This window comes from Balaenoptera borealis (genome assembly GCF_965194805.1).
Source record: "Balaenoptera borealis genome assembly, chromosome: 1".
NCBI lineage: Eukaryota > Metazoa > Chordata > Mammalia > Artiodactyla > Balaenopteridae > Balaenoptera > Balaenoptera borealis.
In genome coordinates, this window is record NC_138860.1 from 9,287,951 (window position 1) to 9,306,673 (window position 18,723).

At 36.0% G+C, this 18,723-nt stretch overlaps 1 protein-coding gene across 1 annotated transcript in view; it reads right to left on the bottom strand.

The window, feature by feature from the left end:
- The window catches only part of CDC73 (cell division cycle 73), a 91,010-nt gene that overhangs the window by 70,020 nt on the left and 2,267 nt on the right, over positions 1 to 18,723 (bottom strand). The window contains exons 2-8 of the mRNA XM_082394757.1: positions 18,035 to 18,140; positions 15,018 to 15,087; positions 13,154 to 13,216; positions 13,018 to 13,070; positions 9,446 to 9,534; positions 5,678 to 5,894; positions 1,764 to 1,862 (exon numbers count right to left, since the gene is read on the bottom strand). Coding sequence (XP_082250883.1) covers positions 1,764 to 1,862; positions 5,678 to 5,894; positions 9,446 to 9,534; positions 13,018 to 13,070; positions 13,154 to 13,216; positions 15,018 to 15,087; positions 18,035 to 18,140 — 697 coding nt within the window. The remainder of the gene's footprint in view (positions 1 to 1,763; positions 1,863 to 5,677; positions 5,895 to 9,445; positions 9,535 to 13,017; positions 13,071 to 13,153; positions 13,217 to 15,017; positions 15,088 to 18,034; positions 18,141 to 18,723) is intronic.

The following is an 18,723-nucleotide window of genomic DNA, read 5'->3' on the forward strand; positions in this document are numbered from 1 at the left end:
TAGAAAAATATAATAATTATGAGTTATGTGTCAATATTGTTTAAATTGTTACTTAATACTCATAATAAAAAAGCCACAATAAGGGTATTGTTTTCTAAGCCTTCTTCTTCTCAATATTTGAGCCAATAAGACAAAAATGAGGAGTAGATAAAAGTGGGGAATCATCTGAAGCTGATATTCAAGATACTGTTTACTGCTAGAAAATTACCATCCCTGCCAGGGACAAGGCAAAGGACCCCAAGTAAATGTGCACGAAGGCACAAAGCAAAATTCTTAGACACTGCAGAAATAAAATTGGTGTACTTAGTAATTTCATTCTAATTACTTAAATTTCTTCACAAATTAATAAACTGCCTCCAGTTATGAATTATTTTTCTTTAACGAAAAAAACTTTTAATGCAAAGCTTACTGAGCTGACACTTTGGAGACTTTTAACTGAATTATTCCAATTATTAATTCTTATATTAAATAAATAACAATGACAATAAACCCATGTATCAATGTACAGTGTAAAACTGAAGTTAACAAAGGTGTTTTTTTTAAATACTTAGAAAAACTTGCTAATCTAATGATGTATAATTTAATTCACAAATACTTTATATAAAACTCAGTCTGTAATAATCTAAAGAAGGAGATTTAAAGAATATTCCCAAAATTGCTTGGGAAATTCATGGTATTCATAAAGACAAATATGCTTCATTTTGTTACAATAGGATGCTACTGCTATTATTATTCCAAATAAAAGATACTCATTCAAGACTGTCACTAGGTATACACTTCTATCGTGAAATGCCAAACATTAAAATTTTCAAGTATTTTAATGATTACGGAAACACAGAGAATATTCAGTCACGAAGATAATGGCTGAACTGTTTTAAGATTTGACATAAGTTTCATGCCAGCTGCTATTCAAGATGTCAACCAATTCATAACCATAGGTGCCCTGTGTTTCACCATAACTGCACCTGCCCCACTACCTGTCTGACTCATTTGTATGTCCCGCTAGACTACAAGCTCAAAGGGGCTTTTGTTCTTGTCCCTCTTGTATCCTTGTCAGCAAAGTGCCTGACCAGTAAGAGGCACTTAAAAACTTGCCAGAAAGTCACCTCAAGTGTTCGTCTAAATACCAGCAAAAATTCACTACCTCTCAAAGGGTAAACACCAAGGATTTCATGAACAAATAAAACTACTACTTCTTGCAAAGACTGCATTAGTACTCTACCAAATTTTGACATACTTTCAAAAATTCTATATAAAAAGGTTTTATTTGCATATTATTTTTCCTTTGCTGAACCTTATGAAACTGGCTTCATAGATTTCACTTATATGTGGAGTCTAAAAAAGAAAACAAATCAACAAACCAAACAAAACAAAAACAGACCTCACAGATGTAGAGAACAAACTGGTGGTCACAGAAGGGGTTGTGGGGAGTTGGGGCAAAATACGTAAAAGGGATTAAGAGGTACAAAATTCCAATTACAAAATGATTAAGTCACAGGGATGCAATATACAGCATGGTGAATACAGTCATTAATACTGCAATAACTGTGTATGGTAACAGACAGTTACTAGACCTACGGTTCTGATCAATTTGTAATATACATAAATGTCGAATCACTATGTTGTGTACCTGAAACTAATATAACATTGTATGTCAACTATGCAATAAAGAAGCAAATAAATACTTTAAGATGTTTTCAAAATTACAACACGGAATAATCGCTTTCATTAAAATTACTACATAAGCAGTAAAACATTCTTACCACAGGTGCCGCATTTGGGGCCGGTCGCTGTTCGGGTGCCCGCCCTTCTTCTCTGGCTTTTACTGATTGAAGAATTGCAAAGATATTCTTGGAAAAATTCTGAAACAAATGGATTTTAATTATTAAGTCCGCTTAAAATTAAATATCCAAAAGCAATAAGTTTACTTAATAAACAATTTCAGACTCAGTTTTCTTCCTATCAATTCTTCCCTACTACATCATAATGAGGTATGATTACTACACACGTAAGTAAGAATCAACTGCTACTAGGAAATTCATCCAAAGACCAATTATTATAAACCCCGTGTTACTCACTTATTTTCATTTTACTTAAAGTGCATAACTGGCTATAAATTCATTCATATTTTCCATTTATTCAAATATGTAACCAGGAAACAAGTTAACATTAAAAAAAAATAAAAATATGGCAGATTTGTTGCCAAGGGGGCTTCTTAATTCTAAAAGAAATTAATCCTTCTGAAAGAAATCAACTACTATATTCTCTTCCAGGTATAATAAACTCCAGTGCTAATTTCAGACTGCTATAATTTGTATGAGATGTTGAAAGTTTTAAGATACTGTTTGTTAGGACTCAACATGCACTTTTCAAAGTTTTTAAGTTGGAAAGCAATTTAAAAATTTTACTTAACTTTTGCATGAACAACCTTAGCAACACTGAACAAAGCTGACGAATCTGACTCCTCCTTCCTTCATGAAATATTCTTCTTTTACCTGAGTCTCTCCCTCAGTTCTCCTGGGGCTCTTCTAATTCTGCCTGTCAATCACTTATCATTTTTAAGCAACATGTTATTACTATAAGCCAAACACCTTGCTTGGCACTCAGATACAATGATGACTAAGAGAGACATCGTCCCTGTCCTCATGAACCTCAAATGATTTCTCTTCTCTAGACAATTAAGAATACTGTTTCTTTGGCTTGGACAGCTTGTCCCTCCTAATTACTTTTTACTCTTTAAGTATCATTCTCCCCTCTTTGTTCTAGACCAAGTTAACTGCCCTTCTTGGGTAGCATCCCTATAATGTCATATGTCACAATTACTGCTTATTTAATTTTCTCTCTCCTATTAAAGAATATAACCTCTGTGAAAGCCAGGACCAATGCGTCTCTAGTGAGTGCCCACCATGTGCCTGGCTGGTAGATGTTGAATAAATATTACACAAATAGACGTGTATACAAAAGGAGAGACAGCCTGAAACATAACTTTAACCATTGCCCCACTGATAGTACTTACAAGTTCCTATAATTCTTTAGGACAGCAGACGAATGTCTCACAACCCCTTCCCAGTCTCGAGAATTATGGCACACCCCAAAGAGTTTTATTATATAGGTTACAATATTTATCACATTAGAAATTTGAAACTGAAATATTTTAAAAATATTAATTCCTGCAAAAATGAGGGAAAAAACTATTCCACGTAAAAATAACTTGTCTTTATGAAAAAGTATTTTCCAAAATGTACAAAAAGTAATGACAAGGAAGAGTGGCACTATGTTAAATTTAGGAAACTGTTAAGGTCTCAGCAGCAAAAAGAAACCTCCCAAGTTCTAATTTTCTCATGAAAGTTCGCATTTTATTACTGGCAACAAATACTGTCAGTTCCATATCTTGAAGGAACAGGCTTTCTTCCCTCATTTTCGAAAAAATGTCAAATGCACAAGTGCTCTTTGTGGAGACAATCATCACATTTTGGGATGCAGGAGTGCTTTGTATGCTCCGATTTCATCACAGAAAATACTAGAAAGACACATACTCAAAGGTTAAGATTTAATAAAATTAGTAAATTTTCAAATTTCACCAAGGACATCATTAGTAGGTGAAGAACAAAATGGCTACTAGCAAAGTTTGGTGCCAATGCTTTGATTCATGCCAAGATGCCAGCAGTTAACCAACCACTGCTTTTGCACCAGCAGTGAGAAGGTCAACACAGTGACATATTCAAATAAAATCTTAATCCTATTATGAAAATAGCTGAAAATATGAAAGTCAAATTTCATTACTTTAAAAATAATAAAGCATTTCATGAGAGACACAAACTCTAGAAGAATCAATCAAAATGTTACTAGCTATTTTTGTGCGGTAGAATTACAGGAGGTTATTATCTTCCTTTTAGTGATCTCTTTTTATCAATCTTTCAAAAATGAACATATACCAGTGTATGTAAGTTTAAAAGTATGTTTTAAATAGTATTATAAAATCAGTCTGCCTTTTTGTAGGGTGCTTGCAGTGGTAATGTAACTACAAAATTATGTAGTTACATTTCTCATGGAATTTTAAACCTGTCTTTTATTCCAGAAACTCAGAAAATAAGAAAGCCCTGATACCTGGTAATAACGAAGATCTGTCAAAAATCACAGGGCCTTTCAGGGCTATAAGTACCTAAAAAGGTTTTTTTAGAGTTTTGCAGATGAGAACAGTATAGAGAGGCTATCAGTTAAAATCGTTGTTTCTGACTTTTAAAAATGTTCATACTCAAAGAAGCAAACCTAGCTACCAAACAGTTCTTCTAGTATTAACTTATTTTTAAAATTACACATTGGTGCCAACAACACTAAATTATATTAGAACACTAAGTTTTGAAATGATGGTACAATCCTGCCACCTAGAGCTCAAAGAAAATTGTTCATTTCAAACATTACAATGAACGTTGGTAGAACAATATAAGTAACAATATTTAACTATTAGCCATACTAGGCAGTAAAAATGAGTATCAACAGATCACTTTATTTTAAATACAAAAATGAAAGTTTACTCATGTTCTCAAATTTCTCTATAATTCTAAGCTCTGGAGAATGATTCTTAACCTTGACCTCAAGTACTTTGTAAAACAAGTCAAAGTACAAAAGAAAAAGAATTCTTTCCTTCATATATTCTTTTCTAGTAGCTTTATTCCTACTAAAATGGCACAGTAAACTTAAGGCCAGAATCCAAAAAAAAACGGCAAAGAAAACCAGTCTGCCTGAACCAATATTAAAGTTCACTTTCATCAGTAATCTCACAACTTCTATAAACCTTCTCGCCAAATCACCACTGTGACACACTGTGCATCAGTGAAGAATTAACATTTAAGGGAAAATTCGGATGTGTGGGAGGAAAAGACAGGTGAAAAGAGGTAAGTGAAACAGAATCAACGCAACCTTTTTGGAGATCTATTAAGATACTGAACATCCAGTATATTTCAACTTCTTATCTTTCAAAATTTAAAGTACATATCTCCTTTAATCAGCAATTCACTTCTAGGAATTAATCCTTTTGCTATATAGACATAAATGTACAAAGGTCTATGTACAAGGATGTTTAACGCAGTTGTTTGTAATCATGAATAAGAAGGGAAGGAGACAGGGAGAAGGAGAGGAGGAAGGAGGAAAGAAGGAGAAAGGGAAGGAAGAAAACCCACAATAGCAAACCCGTAGCAAAAAACAAAACAACTCCATTAATAAGGAATAAACATCCACCCAACAGACTATAATGTATCAAATACACTAAATACATGTCTGCTGACTGATTTTCGTTAAGTTCTCTACTTTGTGAGGAAAAAAATTAATAACGGTATTAATGACCAGAGAGCTTGCCATCAATATTCCTTGTTCATTAGGTTTAAGCAAAAATCTCATCAACAAGAAAACTGTAAATCTCTTTGGATTTACAAATGAGGTGAAAATAAAGGGACTCGCACTTTGAATCAGACTTTTTCATCAGCTTCTCTGGTGACCAACAACCAACCACATGCTAGAATGGAATGGTAAATATGGCCCCTTAGAAGTCTACATTATTACTGATCTGTCACATATAAACTTGAAACTTCCTCCTCATGGGAAACTAACGAGTTTCATAACCAATCGAAAATGAAACACACACACTGACTCTAAGGAACAAATAAAATGTTTCAATTACCTTTCCTGTGCTCTGTAAGATAGTTGTTCGTGTCCTCCACACCCTTTCTCTGCTCACAATATCTCGGGTCACATCTACCTCAGCATCCACAAAACTCCTCTGTTTTAGGGCAGTTATATCATCATCCAAGTCAGTCTTGATGGTAGATCTTTTCTTAGCCATAATTTTGGCTTTGATTGCAGCAATTTTTTCCACTGACATAGCTTCAGACAAAGACCTGAAAGCAATTTCTTTCTTAATATTCACAGCAAGGATCTCTTGAGTACATCATAAAATATTTTGTGACATTTTTAAGTTCCTGGTAATAACACTGTAAGTGGCAATAATTAAGCTTTCCTTCTTATATGCTTGATAACTTATAACCATGTAAGAAAGAGACCCTATAGAAATATTGCACTATAAGCATATTAGTAATTTCTTAGAAGAAACAATGCAAAAAATTTTTCACATTTTTTTTTAACCTCTTGCCCTCCCAATCAGAGAATTTTGCACAAGCTGATCACATGCCCTGGGACACCCCTCCCTCACCCTGCCTTTAAAACTACTTTGCTGAAACCCTTCGGACTGTTTGGGTTTTTTGAGCATGAGCCACCCGTTCTCCTTGCTTGGCCCTGCAATAAACCTTTCTCTGCACTTCCCCCCACCCCAAAAAAAAGCCCTTTTCTATGAGACTTTTACTTGCTAACCCTCCCTCCCATCCATGCCAATTATACAAACACATACACATATGTGAGCATGTGCATGCACCACCCTGGAATGGGGGTAAAAATTTTTCATTCTGTGAAGAATTCAGTTTAGGTTTTCCTTGAAACTTATTTCAAGGTTTCAAATCTATATGTTACAATGTACAACATATCAATTTTATAGATAACAGAGGCTTTTATATGCCACACAAACATATACTCCTTTTAAAGTCTAGAAGATAAAACAGTATTTTGAAATTTTCTTTTTCTTTCCTTTATTTTCAAATAACATGTGAAATAGCAAACAGAGCCTATGCTTTCAGAACTATTTAGAAAAAAAAAAAGACTTAACAATGAAAGTACAGATTTCATTAAGATGACAATCTTAAGCTTAGTGTCATTTTTTACAATGTAAAACAAGAAAAAGAGTTTGGATACCTTAACAACAGTTGATAAATTATTAGTCTAATCACAAGATGACAATCTTGAAAAACGTTTAAACATGTGGGAAAAGGACAGGAATTCCTGCAGGTTTAAACATGGTAGTATTATATAGTATGTATTTTATTTACATTAGGTATGAAAGTACTTGCTCAAAGTATATGCTCAATATGCATTAGTATTCGACTCATTTTACATACTACTACACAACTTACCCTTAAAATCTAAAGCATACTAGCATACCTTAAGCCAAATTCAAATACTTTTCTAAACTATAATCAGACGTGCACTGGACATTCAATCATTGAACTTTTACTTCCAGCCAAGATGAAGTAACAGGGACTGGATTAACCCTTCTGTCTTGAGACAACCAGTCAAAATACATAAAACAACAGTTTACACAATACATGATATCAAGCAATGAAAGACAGTGATCTCTAACAAATGAAAACTAAATAAGTAAGTCCTATGAAAGCTGCAGGTTATGGCCTTGAAAGTTTCTAACATGGCAGAGGGAGGAGAACCCAGGCAAAACAGTGTACTTCCTGATCTGAGCAAATGGTGCTGGGATTCCAGCAAGAACAAGGCGTATGGAAACTCACAGGCCAGAGTACCTGGGAAGAGAGAGCTGCACAGAAGGTCCCCCTTGAGTATTCCAGCAGAATACTGATTAGCACATAAGCAAGTGGAAACTAAAGCTAGGAACAGAACCACCAAGAGTATTAGAGGGAACAGTGTCCAGCACTCACTCAGGAAGAATAATAATACCTGCTCCCACCAGCCAGACTGAAAACCTCATATTCCTGGGGCAGTAGGTAGAGTTATTCCCCAATGGTGGGGAATAACTACCCTAAATTAACATTGTTCAAATAACAAACCTTAAAATCAAGACTCAAAAGGAACAAACTGTTTCCAAGTGATTTAACTGTGTTCCCAAACAAAACTAAAGAAAATTTAGAAGAATACAAAAACATCTAGCACTCAACAACATAAAATGCAAAATGTCTGGTATCCAAAGATTATAAGGCATATAAAGGAACAGGAAAATACAAGCCAAAATGAGGAAAAATCTAAGCCAAAAACACTATAAACTGACACAGACGTAGGACTAGCAAACAAAGACATTAAAATAATTAATGCAACTATTCCATATGCTCAACAAGTAAAGACATGGACTGCATATTTAACCACCTTGTAGAGATAAAAAATAATGTTGGAGACTACAAATGTAATGTGAATATAATTACAGAAGAAAATATTAGTGAACTATAGAAATTATCCAAAATGAACAGACAAAAGAATCCAAAAACACAAAAGAACCCAAGTGAGCTGTTGGACAGCTTCCAGCAGAATACGAGTAATTAGGCCAGAAAGAGGGAAAAAGAAAAAAAATTTTAAGAAGCAATACCAAAAATTTTCTAAATTCAATGAAAATTATGAACCCAAAAATCCCCTCAAAAAGCTCAATGGACCTCAAGCACAAGAAAGATGAAGAACACTCCTCCAAGTCATGTGATAATTACATAGCTCAAAACCTGCAATACAGAAAATTTTTAAAGTAGTCAGAGAAAAAAGGGCACATTTAAAGAAACAAAAATAAGGATGACAGATTTCTAATCAGAAACAATGCAGTCAAGAAGGCAGCAGTATACAACATCTTTAAAGTACTTTAAAAAGATGTAGCTTGGAATTCCATATCCAGTGAAAATTAAAAAAAAAAAATATGGGAAATAAACTTTTCCAGAAATAAAAATTAAGTTGAAAGAATCACTAGCAGACCTGCACAAAAAAGAAATGTTAAAAAGAAGTCTTTTGGGGGGTGGGGTGAGAAGTCTTTCAGGCAGAAGGAAAAAAAATGGGTACACAGGTCTACAACAGGAAAGAAGAGGCATGGAAAGGGTACATAAAATGTTTTTCTTATTTAAATCTCTTTTAAACAAGAATAAGAACGATGCATACTGGTGTTTATAACATGTGTGTGAGTACAACGTATGACAACGGTATCACAAAGGCCAAGAGGAGAGAACTGGGAGTGCCTTCTAGCTGAGGCTCCCGCGCTTCCTCACAGGGGACGGGGCGCTGAGGTGCACTGTGACGCTACACCCTAGCAACCACTCGAATAGGACAACAGCATGAACCAACCGGCCAACAAAAGAGACAGAAAGGACTTACAGCATGTATTCATTTAATCCAAAATTAAATGGATTTCTTTATGGGGGGACAAAATTTTAGCCCCCCAAAAAGGAAAAAGAACAAAGAGACAAATAGAAAACAATAGCAAATTAAAACTAGAATTAAGCATATCAAAAATCATGTTAAACGTAAATATTTAACACATGGTACTTAACAGAAAAAGTTTGCTAATCACTGCTATAAAACCAACAAAAGATTTCATGATAAATGAGTGGCTTGGATTATAGAGTAATTTTTAAAAAGGAAAGATCAGTACAGTAACAGAATCAAGAAGCTTCCAGAAAGCATAAGTAGCACAATGGCTTCCAATCCTCCCATCATGAAACATGCTCAAGCATCTTCTGAACTTAGGGCAATGAAGAACACATGTAGACAGCATATTAATATCCCTTTTTTCCATATATACTTACATATACCTAGACTGCTCAGTTTCTACTAAAGAAATTCTTACCTGATCTGTTCAGTCTGTACAATCCCTTCTTTGTGACCCTCCAAACGAGCAGCCAATCTCTCTTTATCAAGGCGTACACACTCTTCATCCTGAAAATAATCACTCAGTGAATATTTTAAATTTTTATTTAACTTGTAGAACAACAACAAAAAGAAACGCTGCACATAACTTTTCCTTACCCAAGTTCCCACCTATAAAGTCCCAGGCATCACTGGCCTTTGGTCAATTTTAAAATATTTTTAGTTACATAAAGACAACAATAATAAATATATGTTGGATCATGTAAGATTAAAACTGACTAAAAGCTTACAAATAAACTTTAGTAAGTTTTTTCTATGATTAAGTGTTCTTCCCATAACATATCATAGCTACTTTTATCCAGAAAGATAACATACAACAAATAAATTCCTTCTCTTCAGGAAAGTTTATAACTAAATTTTATGAGAAGCCTTCGCCACAGTCAAAAATTTCATTTTGGGTCTAGATTTTTTTCATCTGTTGCCCCAGGTCCTGAATCTACCAGCACAGAACAAAACACCAGAAGTGAAACTTTAATGGTTTTCAAAGTATGCTCCTCAGAACATCAGGAGCTTCCTACAAAGTGCCCATGAGCCACTTCTTATCTGAATTCAACTTTGGTAGCTCGACTTTTACCTCATTTAGATATTAGAATCTCAGGTAAAAGTCAGTCTGAAAAGTGTTCGGTTACTTAAAAACAAAACTTACTAATTCTGATCTAGTTCAATGCCCACATTCAACAAACAAGAAAACTGAGAACCAGAGTCAGTGTCTATGGCTAACAAATATGAAATTGTATAAAAACCATCAGTACGTTCAAGAGGTCCAGAGAGATGTGCTCCAGTTGTGTTCTAACCATGTAAAACTTGAAACAGGCATATTGCTGAGATGAATGCAAAGATTAATATTTTAACAAGCACATTAAACTCTTTCCATTTGTAAGAATGATTTAACACATATTACTCAAGTTCCTTTGGAAACTGATTTTTTTTTTTTTTTGGTCGCGCCGTGCGCCTTGTGGGGATCTTAGTTCCCCAACCAGGGATCGAACACGGGCCCTCAACAGTGAAAGCAGGGAGTCTTAACCACTGGACTGCCAAGGAAGTCCCAGGAGACTGATTTTAGAGACAACTGCAGCCTAGGTTTTAACCAGATCCCAAGGTTTCTCTCTGCTAGCATAGTGCCCAGCAGGTCCTCAATACAGATCTGCTGAACTGAAAACTGTTTATGTAATATATCAATAGCTATTGGGCTTCCCTGGTGGCGCAGTAGTTGAGAATCCGCCTGCCAATGCAGGGGACAGGGGTTCGAGCCCTGGTCTGGGAGGATCCCACATGACGCGGAGCAACTGGGCCCATGAGCCACAATTACTGAGCCTGCGCGTCTGGAGCCTGTGCTCCGCAACAGGAGAGGCCGCAATAATGAGAGGCCCGCGCACCGCAATGAAGAGTGGCCCCCACTTGCCGCAACTAGAGAGAGCCCTCGCACAGAAACGAAGATCCAACACAGCCATAAATAAATAAAAATTGTATAACTTAAAAAAAAAAAAAAAAAAAAAAGCTATTTATGTAATTCATTTTAACCCTACAAATGCTCTGGAAAGCATTTTATAATGCTATTTCTTGCTGGTTTCTAAAGTTACCAGATCCTAGCAATTCTGCATTTCTGATACATTCAATTATTTTTCAAATAATTAAACCATGAAGTTCACGTTTTTCCAACTAAATGGTATCTCTAAATTCACTTTTTTTAAAATTTATTTATTTATTTTATTTTTGGTTGCGTTGGGTCTTCATTGCTGCGTGGGCTTTCTCTAGTTGTGGCGAGCGGGGGCTACTCTTTGTTGCGGTGCGCGGGCTTCTCATTGCGGTGGCTCTTGTTGTGGAGCACGGGCTCTAGGTGCACGGGCTTCAGTAGTTGTGCACGGGCTCAGTAGTTGTGGCTCGCGGGTTCTAGAGTGCAGGCTCAGTAGTTGTGGCGCATGGGCTTAGTTGCTCCGTGGCACGTGGGATCTTCCCGGACCAGGGCTTGAACCCATGTCCCCTGTATTGGCAGGAGGATTCTTAACCACTGCGCCACCAAGGAAGTCCTAAATTCACTCACTTTGTACAAAGTGGGTTATAACCTCCTTACACACAAAGAGAGTTGGGGAAAATTTCAGTTTTACTGCCACAAAGTTTGTACCCAGCATAGTGGACTAGGTAGGAACCACACTGCCTGGGCTCTAATCCCAGTTATGTGCACCTCAGCAAGTCACTTGTCTCTGAGCCTGTTTGCTCACAGATGACATGCACAGTACTGCCAACTGCAGGAGGTGGTGGTGAGGATTACATGAGTTAATGATATACATAAAGTACATACAGTATCACCTAGCACAGGATAACAACGAGCTAATTATCACTATCATCTGAAAAACATCGCGTCCATGTCTCAGAGTATCTTTAAGTAAAATTATGTAATCTTAGCATCAAATTTTGTCAGTGATTCTACTGTATGTACTTACCAACCAACCCTGTCCCTTTAAGTTACCTTTCTTACCCTTAATTGTGGATGCTTTGCTGTTCATGAAGCAGGCAGAAGGTACAACTATTTGATTTTTATTTAAGTGTGAAATGACAAAACTTAAGTTTCTAGTAATGTTAACACTACTGGTGACTACAAGTGTTCTTCCCATACTGGTCATTGATATATAGCCAGTTCAGTCATTTCTCAGATTTTTAGTGTGCCTCTAATACATGATCCTCCATCTTCAGAGGGTTTATATGCAACTGACCTGGGGCTTGTTACAAATTTAAATAAACAGTATTGTACTGATACAACTTAAACTCCCAAAGTTTAATTGTCTTATGCAGTATACGAGCTGGTCAACAAATTTTCTTTTCAATGTTAACTGCATTACTTACAGGGCTCTATTTAACATGAACTACCCTTGTTTACCAATACTAATATTCCACTTGCTGGCTATAAAATGCTACCAAAAAGACATATAACCTGATATGTCAATATTGGAAGAAGTAACTGGAATAGGCATTTCATGTTCACAGCTCTTCAGAGTGGAGTAAACTCCTACACCACCTTATTCCAGAGGTAGGCACACCACAACACAAAGGCCAAATCTGGCTGGCCATCTGTTTCATAAAGTTTTACTGGAATACAGCCTCGCCTGTTCATTTATGCATTGCCTATGCCTGCTTTCACACTGCAGTGGCAGAGTCAAGGAGCTGGACAAAGACGACAAGGCCCAAAAAGCCTGAAGTAGCTACTATCTGGCCCTTCACAGAAAAAGTCTTCTGACCACTCATCTAGGCCAACACTTTCATCATAAGGATATAAAGGCACAGAAAATAAAGTGACTTGTCCATCACACAGCTTGTATGTGAGAGATCTTACACGATAGCTCAAGCTACTTATTAATCAACTGTTCATTCTAATATTACCACTTTTCCAGGAAAAAACAAGTTCTTAGGACTACTATGAGCAAAGAATTCTTACTACTACATGATTCCAATCTCCATAAAAAAAAACGAATCACTTTTAAAATAAAGTTCCATTACCTCAATTCGCGGTTTTTTTGCTTCTGCCAAAACTTCATCTGCAGCTCGTTTGACTGTAAGGAAAAAAGAAGTAAATAAATGTATAGTTTGGGGACTGGTGTTTGAAAGTTCAATATAAACATGCAACAAGACATACCTTGAGTAGATCTCTGCAGACCTATTTCTAGAGGGGCACTTCTGTCTATACTGGCCGATGTTGCTGAAGATTTAAAAAGATTTCTGTGAGAAGATAAATATTTGAACACATGTATTGGATATTATTACAAGCGAACGCTCAAGATTTGTTATATTTCTTACTTTATATATGGTTATTTCCCTTAAAAAAATAAGTTTTAAAGCAGGCTTGTAAAAGCATTTTACTATAAAAGATTAATCTGTATTAGAAAGTGTGTAAGAGGACAAACTCTTTTTGACCATTTAACTTACAAACTAAGACAACCTGACTGAAATCAACTTCAAAGAATATACTCCAATATCACAACACATGTACGTAAAAGTGTATGTAAACATAAATAAAAGCGTAAACGTATATATATAAGGGAACAATATTAGAGCACAGCTCTGAATGGGGTGGTGAGAAGTGCGTCACGTGACAACACAGAGAAACAAAATGTGACACAGAGGGAACAGCAAGTGCAAAGACTCTAAGGTTAGACAAGCTAAAAGAACCAGGAAGACCGGACTTCTGTGAGCAGAGGAAGACTGGGAGAGGACGAGGGCACAGAGACAGGCAGAAGCACAACCGCGACGCTCAGGAAAGGGGGATGAGCTGCATTCTGAGTGTGACGGGAAGCCACAGGATGGCCTTGAGCAGGTGGGTGGCACAATCAAGTTCAGATGCTTTTTCAAAAATAGGTCCCTCTGAGTGGTGAGCAGAGGCTACACTGCAGGAAACAGCGGAGCGAGGACCTTCGGGAGGGCTACACAATGGTCTACAGAGGAAGGTGGGGCGGGGTGGGCGTTCGATGGTAAGAAGCTGTCATACTTTCAAAGGTGAAGAAAGGACTTGCTGATGGAACGGATGTGAGCTGTGAGAGAAGAGAAATCAAAGATTTCTCCAGGGTTGGTGGCCTAAGCAACTGTATGAATGAGGTACCATTTACTGAGACGGGAACACTGGGAGAACAGACTTGCTGCTTTCGTTCTGTCGGTGGGGAGAAGGGAAGGCAGGAAGTGGCACTCTACTTTGGATATGTTACGTTTCAGATGCCTGTTAAATATCCAAGGGAAGATGCCGACAGTGAATTTCTAAACGTGAAGCTCAGGAACACGTCAGTGTTGGAGATGAGGAAGCAAGGAAAACAAGTGAGGTGGACAATGAGTAGAAAGAGAACCTCAAGAGTCCAGTGCCCCAAATGCCAAGTCAGCAAGGCTTTCCAAAAGGGAGCAAGCAGTCAACAGTATCAGATGCTGAGAGGTCAAGTTGGCCGTGAAGCGGAGAGACCAAAGGATCTGCCAGCCCTTACGTCAGTGCTGAGCTCGTAACGGTGATCTGAGTGAGGTGGTGAGGAAGAAAGTCAGACCAGAGTAGATTCAAGAGAGAATCAGAGGTAAAGAGGAAGCAGTGACACCACACAACCCTTGCAAAGAATTTTGTAATGAAAAGGAGAAGACAGATGGACCAGTAGAGAGTAGGAAGGTGGGGTACAGGGGGGCTCAGAGAACTGTTTTAATGAGAGAGACCACTGTGTATGTTCTCAAGGGAATGGTGCTGAAGAAAGAGAACTGACGATGCAAGACAGAAGCAGCAATGTGCAAAGGCAGAGTCTCTGAGAGTGTGAAAGGAGATGAAACCCACATGCAGGGAAGGGGTGACTGGCCCCAAGAGTCAAGCGCATCCACTATAACAGGAAGGAGAAGACAGCACGTGGACACGGCTGCAGGTAGGGGAAGTTTTTAGTGGGAATCCACAATCTCTTCCCACTACTTCTTATTTCACAGGGAAAAAAAAAAAGCAACAATGTCTATTTAAGAGTGAGAGCAATTTAAAAATTACTCACATGCTTCACCATTGAGATATCCAAGTAGATCTTTTCGGTCAGGTCTTCTAACCACCGGAATATTTTCAGTCTAAAGTCAAAATTTTAAAATAGATATCAAATCAATAACAATTATAAGAAACTTGGTAAAGATAAACATTCTGTAACATCTGAATTTTATTCCAACATATCTTGATAACATATATTTAGAATCATGTTTTTTAGAAAATAATTAGGCTGTAAGAACCTAACAAAATCTTGACAATTTTTAAGCATATTAATTTTTGGTAACTTTATCCTCAAAATTCCAGTAAGATGTACAAAAGGTAAGCATTAGAAATGAAACAATAACCCTATCCTCTTTGAAATACCGATTACAGTCTTTTTTGTCCCTTGGCTTATTCTAAGTATTTATTTTTGAATTTTACTCATGATGTTTTGCTTTTCGGGACAAATATCGTTTTAGTCCCATTGCTTGCTCATTTTATTCAAGGTTTCCAAAGTGCTTTCTTTTCTCACACCCAAACCAGACCTCCTCCAAATATGGTAACTGAACTGTTTCAAATAAACTAAATTAGCCACTAAAACTATATTTTCATAATTAACAACAAGTACATGTTCCAAGAACATACACTGAGGAAAAGACAGGCTTTTCAATAAATGGTCCTGGGAAAACCGGACAGCTACATGCAAAAGAATCAAACTGGACCACTTTCTTATACCATATACAAAAATAAACTCAAATGGATTAAAGACTTAAATGTCAGAATTAAGAAACAATAAAACTCTTAGGAGAAAACACAGGCAGTGTGTTCTTTGACATGAGTCTTATCAATATTATTTTGGATTTCTCTCCTCAAGCAAGGGCAACAAAATAAAAAAATGGACTACATCAAACTAAAAAGCTTTTGCACCATGAAGGAAACCATCAACAAAATGAAAAGGCAACCTTCTGAATGGGAGAAGACAGTTGCAAACAATATACCCAATACGGGATTAATATCCAAAATATATAAAGAACTCACACGACTCAACGTCAAAAAAGCAAACAATCCAATTATGAAATAACTAAGTCATGGGAATGTAATGTACAGCACAAGGAATATACTCGATAATATTGCAAAAACTCTGTATGATGACAGATGGTTACTAGACTTACTGTGTTGATTAATTCACAATGTATGTAAATGTTGAATCACTATGTTGTACACCTGAAAATATTTTATTATTGTATATCGACTACATTTTAACTAAAAAAAAGAAAAAAGAAAATGATTTAAAAAATAGGTACATGTTGCTTAGGCACAGGGAAAAAAGCAGGAGACTATACAGAAAAATGTTAACGACAGTTGTTTACTTTCTACGTTACGTATCTCTTTTCTTATCCTTGAGTGTGTATAAATTTTGTAAGCGGGGGGAAAAAATTGAAAAATTAAATCTGGAAAATGTATCTACTGTGCTACATGAGTAGTTTTCCTTTAATCTCCTATATTAGCAATTTGTAAAGAGGTAAGCAAAACAAATAAAACTGCATACTTTAGGCACCAAGTTATCCTTGGGCCATGAATTCAATGAATTCTACCATTACCACAATTTTCAGTACTATTTTTATAATGTAAACTAAGGACAACAGAGTACGGGAAAAACATGTGGTTACAGGATTACACAGTTATAAACCCTTTGTTACTTTACATAAGCAACAATGAACAAGAACCCTTAATATCTCTGGCTCATTGTCTTATGTTGAGAACTGACTCTACTTCACTGCAGCAAACATTCTGCACATGCTCCTCAACGACAGAGATAAACTATATTTAATCACTTAACATTAATCTGTTTTTTAAAAGTTAGGTTAAAATTTAATTTCTGCTTATGAGTATAAACAAGAGCCCACCAATTTTTTTTGTGCTTGCTTTTAAAAACTAGTCTACATGGACTATCATAAATAGTTAAAATATTTGAATTGATTTTCTTTAAATTATTGTGTCTAAGTATAACATACTTCATCATTTGGTCACTAATGAATTATATATACGTTATCACCAACAAAAAAAAGTATGAGTATTCACAATAAAATAGGGGCTACGAGTAGGAAAAACTCATTTCAGAAATGGTCTGCTCACAAGAAAGAGCAAATAATACAAAGGAGTTTGGAGAAAACAAAATTTGTAGAACCCTAGACTTTTAGAATTCTGCCCTTTCAATCTGTCAAATATTTAAGAAATATAATAGTTAAATCTTACGTGACCAAAGGTCCTAAGGCCCACAGTTAACAATTACAGAATCAGTTAGGTACTACAGCCATTCCCCAGAGACGTAATCTAAACCTAAACCAAGTGTCTGGATTATCTTTATTACTCCAAAATGAATGGACTTATCCAACAAAACATTCTAATTAGTGCCTGATTCAGTTTTTAAAGATCTAATATGAGCTAACATAGCTTTATAAAGCGAGATGCTGATATTTTATCCCACTATTTCCAAAGTCTTAAATAGTTTCACCCTACATATTACTTTTTTCAATACATACTTGACACTAAATATATATTTCTTGTTCAGAAAAGCAGTGTTCATACACTCAGATGCAGAAAGCAGGCATCTTTCAAGCATCTGAAAACAAATGAATTTATCACTTAAGTATGAAAAAAGTTTATAAAATTGATTAAAAATTCATTTTAAAAAGCTGTCTACTAAACTTGGTTCTTTTTGATGCCAAAAAAAATTTTTTCCTTGCAATTAAACTAGATTTCTGAATATCAAGGTCCTTCCACAGGCTCATAGATTTTTTAAAACATCCCTACAAACAGCCTTGAAACTTCTGTTGTTATAAACATTACCCACATCTTACATGTAGAAAAATCACAGATTTAAAAATGCATAAATCACAGTGATCGATCTAATTTTGACCCTCCAGGAGCCTTTCATATAGATACAAACAAACTTTTCATTCTTCTGATCTAAAACCCATGACGGAAGTTATCCACACCAAATGATACCAACTATCAAATCAAAAGAGTTTTTAAATGAATTCTACTTACAGCTGCACGTCGGACATAAACAGGATGAGATAGGTGCACATTATTAAGTAGAAATAAGATAGAATCCAATGTGTAGTATTCTCTGGGTTGGCCTTCCTTCCCAGTCCTGAAATGATTAAGACAATATTTTTACTCACAATTCTAATACAACTCCTTCGGCTTAATCACGTGTATTAATTTATCTACACTCACTTTGCTATCCACGACGGATTTAACATAGCTAACAAAGATACATGTAGGGTATGAAATTTAGTAAGTGGAACTGTCATTTGGGCAAAAGGAACACAAAAGTAGATAGTGACAAAAAGCAAGAAGTAAGGAAAGCACACCATATTCATACTTTATTACTACAGACTTTTTAGAATTTGGCCCAATTAGGTTCTGGGCTTTGTCAATAGGGAGAGAAACCTAATCGGTTAGAGAGGATCCGTAAGAAAAAACAATCAAACTGATTAAAAGAAGCACAACTATGACAGGTGCTAAACTTCCAAGAAATGTATCCTGTCTCCTAAGTAAGATACTGCTGAACAACGTTCTTAAACACAACAATTAATCTCAGACATTTGAGTCTTATGACATCCCTCAAATTAAACCAATGACGTAAAACCCAAACTAATTCTACCTGTAATAAAACAATGTCGTCTAGGGGTGCAAGATCTATCCTTGTAAGCACATACTATTACTTGCTC